The sequence below is a fragment of the Chlorella variabilis genome (genome assembly GCF_000147415.1).
Source record: "Chlorella variabilis unplaced genomic scaffold CHLNCscaffold_28, whole genome shotgun sequence".
Taxonomy (NCBI): Eukaryota; Viridiplantae; Chlorophyta; class Trebouxiophyceae; order Chlorellales; family Chlorellaceae; genus Chlorella; species Chlorella variabilis.
The window spans coordinates 12,331-19,274 of NW_005435060.1; the positions used below are offsets into that span (position 1 = coordinate 12,331).

Below are 6,944 nucleotides of genomic sequence, written 5' to 3' on the forward strand. Positions count from 1 at the left end.
AGAGGAGGCGCAGTAGGGGCAGGATGCAAGGGAGCAGGGAGGCGCAGCCGCTTGGAGGGCCCGCACACCACACCCACACACCACACGCCACACCACACACCCACACACCACACGCACCACACGCACACCCACATGCACACTCCCACACCACACCCACACTTACACGCCACACTGACACCCACACGCCACACCACACACCCACAGCACACCCACACCCACACCCACACACTACATGCCACACGCGCGCACCTGCAGCAGGCGCGCCAGGAACCACCCTCCCCGGTAGTCGTCATCCACCGCCCGCACCTCCGCCAGGTCCCCCACACGCAGCGCCAGGGCACCGGCAGACAGCTGCAGGAGCGCGGGAACGGGGCGAGAGGGGGCAGGAGGGGAGGAGGGGGAAGGGAGGTGTCATTAGGGAGGTGTTGGTGGGACTGGCGGGCAGCTGGCAGGAGTGAGAGTGAATGTGCGGGAGCTGGGGCCAGGTGGCGTGGGAGGCGAGGAGGCACGGTAGCCCAGGGCAGGCGGCCGCAGGAGCGGAGCGGCAAGGAGGCAGGCGGGGAGGCAGGCAGGCAGCGGCCGCAGGGGAGGCACCTTCAGGCCCGCGCCCGCCGCGGCCGGGAAGGCAGAGGGGTGGCGCCAGTCGTCGGACGCGGCGGCGGTGGCGGCGGCGGCCGCCAGCGAGGCGCCAGGCTGGCCTCCCGCCGCCGCACCCGCCGCAGCCGCCGCAGCGGCAGCAGACGCCTGCTGGGCTGCTGCCAGCAGCAGCGTAGACACAGCTCTGGGCGAGGCCTTGGTGGGCGAAAGCACCCTATCTGCCACAACGGCGGGGCCAGAGGCACCCATGCGGCCGCGGCTGGGACCCCCACCACAGCCCTTGGGCGGCGACAGCGCCAGCCTGTCCTTCTGCGGTGCAGCAGCGGAGGGTGGGGCGGCGGAGGGGCAGCGGAGCGGGCGGGGTGGAGCACGGGAGCGGCGCCGTGGGGAGGGGCAGGGGCTGTGTCACACGCATGCTGCCTCTCAGCTGACGCATGCTGCCGCTGCGCTGCGCCCGGCGCATGCTGCGGGGCTGGCGGCCGACCGAGCCGGCACACCTCCCCCGCCGCCCTGCACCCGCTCAACCACAGGAGTGCCAGCCCGGCGGGACCTCCAGGAGGGGCCACCCAGCCGCCCTTTCAAGCAGCTAACCAGTTAAGCCGCTGGCACTAACTAGTAATAACGAACTAAACCGCCCCCGCCCTCACGCCGTAGCGGCGAGGCAACACAAACGCAGCCAGCCATCCCGCGCACCATGGACCGCCACTTGGCTCGGATCTCCTCCACGCTGCGCCCCTGTAGCTCCTGAGGGAAGGCCCGCCGCACCTGCTCCCACCTGCGGGCGCACGCAGGCACGCGCACAGGCGCCGGGAAGGGGCGGCGGTTGGCCAGAGAGCCTGGCACGGCGCCGCACGGCGGCGGCAGCGGCGGCGCAAGAGGTTCCCCGGCGCCGCCAGGCGGCAGCGCGGCCCGGCCTGCGGAGCAGCACAGGCAGCCCCAAGGCAGCCCGCGGAACAGCAACGGAATGATAGCTGTGAGGGCAGCGCAGCCGGGCAGGGCCGGCGGCGGCGGCGAGCCCTCACTTGTTCACGCCGCACTGCTGCACCCCGGTGATGAGGGCAGCCACCTCTGAGGGCGACCTGCGGGCGGGTGCATGTGGGGGCAGGTGGGGGCAGGTGGGGGCAGGTGGGTGGAGGTGAGGGAGGGCACGCGCAAACAACAACAAACGTGAGGCGGTGCCAAGCGTCTGAGGAAGGCATGCGCTTGGCTGGTCGCACGCTGGCGGGGCTCCTTGCCGGCACACGGCAGGATATGAGACGGGCAGGCAGCAGGTGGAAGAGGCAGCAACCCACCAGGCTGCTGGGGCTGCGGGCACGGGCGCGTCCTCTGGCGCGGCAGCCACCGCGCCGGCTGCCCCTGTACCGGCCGGCGCGGCGGCAGGCGCCGGCGGGGGAGCCGGGGCGGGGGCGGCGGCCGCGGGCTGCTGCTGCGGCGGCGGCCGGCCGACCACCGCGGCGGCGGCGGCGGCGGCGGCAGGCGCTGCGAGGTGCGGCTCTGGCTGCAGAACGATATCGTCAATAGATATCCATTCATCCTCATCCTCCTCATCCTCCTCCTGCTGCTGCTGCTGCTGTAGCGGCAGCGACGGCGACGGCTGAGCTGCGGCGGCAGCCACGTCGCTGCCGCTGCCAGCCTGCTGCCCAGACAGCCGCTCCGCCTGCTGCTGCTGCGAGGGCTGCTCCGGAGCGCGCCCCGGCTCAGCTGCCTGCCCCTGCTCCTGCGCCGCCGCCTGCCCCTCCTGCGGCTCCCCCTGCTCCTCCCCTGCAGCCTGCTGCGCTCCCTGCTGAGCTCCCTGCTGCTGCCTAGCCGGCGCCGCCGCCTGTGCAGCCTCCTGCTCCGCGTCGTCCTCATCGCTGGGCAAATCATAGGCGTCTCCATACAGCTGCGGCGAGGGCTGCTTCCGCGCAGCCAGCCGCTGCGCCAGCACCGCCTGAGGCGAGATGGTGGCGGCGGCGGTGGCGGCGGCCGCGGCGGCCATGGCGGCGGCGGCAGCCTCCGCCTCTTCTGCACCGCTCTCGCGCCTCGCCGCCGCCGCGGGGCCGCCAGAGAGCCTGCCGCCGTCGCTGGCGGCGCCGCCCTGGCTCTGGCTGGCTGCGCCGCTGGCAGAAGGAGCAGCAGCACTGGCGGAGGCAAGCTCGCTGCCGCCGCCGCCACCGCCGCTCGCCGCCGCGCTACTCGGCTGCTGCGCCACGGCGGCCGCTTGCTCCTCGGCCTCCGCAGCTGGGCGGCTGCCGCCAGGCTCGCCGGCGTGGCTGCCGCCTGCCGCGTCGCCACTGGCAGCTGCCGCCAGCTGTGGTGAGGAGGCGGGGACCGCTGTGCCTGCCTCGCCAGCGGCTGCCGCTGCCGGCTTTGAATCCTTCTCAGGCGCTGTGGCTGGGGGGCGCAGGGCTGCAGAGGGCGCCTCAGGCGCAGCAGAGGCTTGTTCCGCGGGACTGCCCTGGCCTCCGTTGCCTGCCGCCGCCGCTTCGCGCTGCGCCTGCCGCTGCTTCTTGCCGCTGCCCTTGGGCCGGCCAGGGCGGCGCTTGCCGCCGCTGGCGCCTGCCGCCGGCACCGCAGCCGGCGCTGCCTGAGCACTCGCCTGAGCGGCCTCCCCCTCTCCCTTCCGCTGCTTCTTAGACGACGGCCCCGGGGCCTGCTTGCTGCCACCGCTGCCACCGGCGGCGGCAGCCGGCTCCGCCGCCGCTGCCTTCCGCTTTGCTGCTGCCGCCCCCTGCTGGGCAGGCTCCGCTGGCAGCGGTGCTGGCTTGGGCTGCGGCTGCTGCTCGTCCTTGCGCTGCCCCTCACGTGCATCGGCAGCGGCGGCAGCAGCGGCAGGCAAAGGCTGCTCCTGCTCCTGCTCCCGCTTCTGCTTCTTGCTGGGTGGCGACGCAGGCTCCTGCCCGCCGCGCAAGCCCGCCGCTGCCACAGGGGAAGCCGCCCCCGCCCCCGGCCGCGCTGGCGCCGCCGCCGCCCCTCCCTGCCCCTGCTGCGCCTGCTGCGCCTGCTGCGCCTGCTGCAGCGGCTTGGGGGAGCCAGGCGTGCTGCCGCCCGCGCCAGCTGCCGCCGTTGCCGGCGGCGCTGCTGCTGCTGCTGCTGCTGCTGCTGCCGCCGCCACTGCCCGGGCCGCGTTGGCAGTGGACTGTAGCTTGGGAATGTCCACAGGAGCGCAGCGGCTGCGGGGCTCGTAAGCACAGTCCTGCACACAAGAGGCACGGCAGGGCAGGCAGGCAGGAGGCTCGGCGGCAGCAGCGCAAACGTCGGCAGCGACAGCGAGCGGCAGCGGGCCTGGCAAGCGCCGCCTTGCTTGCTCCTGGCTGTCAGGCAGGCAGGCTCACCGCACACGCACTTGCGCCGCAAAACACTGGCGGCAGCCGAGGACAGGCTGGGCAGCAGGCGGGCAGCACAGGGCAACACTCGCTGCTGTCCTTCTTCCTTCCCCACCTTCTTATCAAACACCCAGGCAGCCGGGTCGTGCGTGCCACGCCACAGCCGCACGCTGGTGCGAGGCAGCTTCTCAGGTGGCGCGTCCTGCGGGCAGCGGGCCAGAGGCCAGTCAACACGCCGCCTGCGCAGGCTGCCGCGTGCGGGGGCTGCCGCTTGCGCTGCTGCTCGCAGGCCCAACACGCGGCGTGGGCGCCCTTCTCAGCGACAGGGGCGCTGGCAGGGCAGTACATCCCTCACCGCAAAGTGGATGTACTTGCAGGTGACGTGGGTGGCGGTCACAGAGGTGGCCTTGGCAGCATAGTAGACCTGCGGGCGCCGGCACAGCGACCTAAGCAAGAGCAGCGCCGCAGCAGGATGCTGCGGCCCCCACTGGAGGGCGCACCGGTGCCATGTTGGTGCGCAGGTGCCGGCGCGGCGCGCGCGCCCGCCTGCGGAGCCACCCGATGCGCCCCGACCCGCCACCCGCTCTTGCCAGCTGCACATCCGTTTTAAAAACATGTGCCAGCAGGGCACCCACCTCGCACTTGTCGTTGTATGCCACCTTCACCTCGTCCCCATTCCTCACCGCCAGCTGCGCGCGGGCAGGCAGGAGGCTGGGGCATGGCTTCCGGCGGCAGCGCCGGGCGAGCAGGCGGCGCAAGGGCGGCGCGGCACAGGGCGGCCAGCCGGGCAGGCTGCCCGGCGCTGCAAGCTGCGCTGCGGTGCGCGGTGCTCACTTTGGATGTGGACTGCTTGTACCGATTGTGTCCCGCACAGAACCAGCAGAGCCAGTTGGGCTCTGGGTGGCCGGGCACGTCGTCAAACCCGGCTGCAAGCAGACGAGCAGAGCGGTAGGGAGGGTGGATGGCGGCAGAACGGGAAGCCACAGGAGCGGGTGAGATGAGCCGGCGCGGCGGTCACACGGCTGCAGCAGGGCGGCGCCTACGCCCGCCCGCTGGGCTTGGCTCACCGTAGCCGCAGCAGCGTGGGTGGAAGGTGTGCGGGCAGCGCTCGCAGCACAGCAGCTCGCCGCTGTCCTCGCAGGCGGCTGCGCGCAGGCAGGGCGGCACAGGGCGGGGCGGGGGTGAGCAAGGCGGTGGGACGGCGCCCCGAGGGCGGCCTCTGTGAATGGAACCATTGCTGAGCTGCCTCTTGCACCCTTACCAGCACAATGATGCAAGTGCGAGGCAGCGAGGTGTGCACACCACGCAGGGGGCACGAGCACAGCAGCGGCAGGGGCAGCGGCGCCGGCACGGGTGTGGCTCACCGCAGCCGTCCAGTTTTCCATCAGCCCCAATTTGCAGCACCGAGCGCTGCCTCCAATGCTTCTTGGGCGGCATTCCTCCTGTCCGCTCTCGAGTGCTCCGAGTTCCGCGCCTGGTGCACCCTGGCAGCGCTTGGCGAGCGGCCCCTGGCCCCTTTCTTAGCAGAGATGGATCTCCTCGCTCCAACCGTGCCGCAACCAAGAGCTTGCCCGACGAGAGCCAGCTTAGGTGACGGCCCAGCTGGATGATGGCTAGCGGCAGGATTTGGGCGGGAAAAAGCTGGGAGTCCGACACACGTGCGAAATGAGGACGAATCGACCGGCACCGCACACTTGCAGCGCTGGAAGTACAGGTGGCCGCCGGCGCATGCCGACGAACGTACCGCATCTGGGCGCCAGTCCCCTGCATGGCGGCCTTGCAGCCCCCAGACACCTCACTGGCCTACCCATTTGCATTCATGTGTGGCCATGCATGGATCCAGCCTGCCAGCCAGCCAAGCTCTCTCTCATCTGCACGGGCGGACGACATGGCCGGAGCCTGCGGATGCGCTTGCACCTTTGGTGGTGCGTGCAAGAAACCCTGAGAGGAGAGATAGTTCAAATGAATATGACCACCTGAATCCAGCCAACATACGCTCGAATGGCTGCGCTGCATGGTTGCACCCATCAGCTGGCCGGCTGTTGCACCCGTTGACTGCTGACGTGGCGGTTGGAGCCTTGACCTCAAAAATGAAGCCGCAAAGGCCCACTATTGATGTGAGGTCTCTCGTTTGCATGTATTGCAATTGCAGTGCACCTCGCTGCAGCTGCGCAAGTGCTACAACGAAAAATATGCTTTGGAAAGCACCTACCTGATGTGCAGGTAGGCCTCCCGGTAAGGATGTGCCCCATGATGGGCATGATGGCCCCCCACCTGGAGGGTCATTGGGGACATCATCCTCAATCATGCATCATTCTCCCTCCCGTTTGTTCTGTTGGCATCCCAGCAACCGTAATATGCTTTCTAGGACATGAGCCACCACTTTAGGGTGAAGGTGGTTAGCAAGACCACGGCCCCCAGGCCTCTAGACGGGCCACAGCCAAAAAGATCCCGTGCAAGTAGACCAGGACAACAAGCTCCCTTCAATGTGCCAGGGCAGGCCAGGCGGCGGGGTGAGAGGGATGACAACGAGGATGAGCGAGCACCCAGCGGCTTCTTAGGCTGGGGCGACCGGCAAGGACGCAAACGTGATCACTGGGAGGCTCGGCTCGGAGCGGACGTGGATGCCTTCTTGGCCTCTCTGCCGGGCCGGGCGGCGCAGCAGCGGCAGGAGCGCCAGCAGCAGCTCCAGCAGCGGCAAGCCCAGCTGGCCAGCATGGAGCCGCTTCCTTGCCACTTAGCAGCAGAAAATGGCAGCTGCTGTGAGTTGCACAAGACGGGCAGCCAGGCAGCTGTGTTTTATGGGCCGCTCGGCGTGGTGGGCAGGCTCACGTTGCCGGTATGGGAGTGCAAGACGCATGGGCGCCCCAATATCACCGTGCACCCTCTCCAGATCAGCTGTGTGCCGACTGCGCCAGTCAATAACACCAAGCTGCTTGATGTGGAGCTTGTCAGGCAGTTCCGCTTGCTGCAACTGCTCAACGGCGTGGGGGCGCACGGTAAGAGCATTGCATCTTGTGGCGCCCTGGCCCGCCCACCACT

The 6,944-nt window shown here is 70.2% G+C and overlaps 1 protein-coding gene across 1 annotated transcript in view; it reads right to left on the reverse strand.

Annotated features, from left to right (window-relative positions):
• Nucleotides 1-5,672, reverse strand: part of CHLNCDRAFT_54975 (hypothetical protein) — a gene marked incomplete at both ends in the record, with an annotated part of 10,407 nt that extends 4,735 nt beyond the window's left edge. Inside the window, 11 exons of the mRNA XM_005843635.1 lie at nt 250-351; nt 595-906; nt 1,291-1,372; nt 1,620-1,676; nt 1,890-3,772; nt 4,018-4,104; nt 4,258-4,326; nt 4,538-4,591; nt 4,737-4,828; nt 4,970-5,047; nt 5,267-5,672. Coding sequence (XP_005843697.1) covers nt 250-351; nt 595-906; nt 1,291-1,372; nt 1,620-1,676; nt 1,890-3,772; nt 4,018-4,104; nt 4,258-4,326; nt 4,538-4,591; nt 4,737-4,828; nt 4,970-5,047; nt 5,267-5,672 — 3,222 coding nt within the window. The remainder of the gene's footprint in view (nt 1-249; nt 352-594; nt 907-1,290; nt 1,373-1,619; nt 1,677-1,889; nt 3,773-4,017; nt 4,105-4,257; nt 4,327-4,537; nt 4,592-4,736; nt 4,829-4,969; nt 5,048-5,266) is intronic.
• Nucleotides 5,673-6,944: the final 1,272 nt, after the last annotated feature.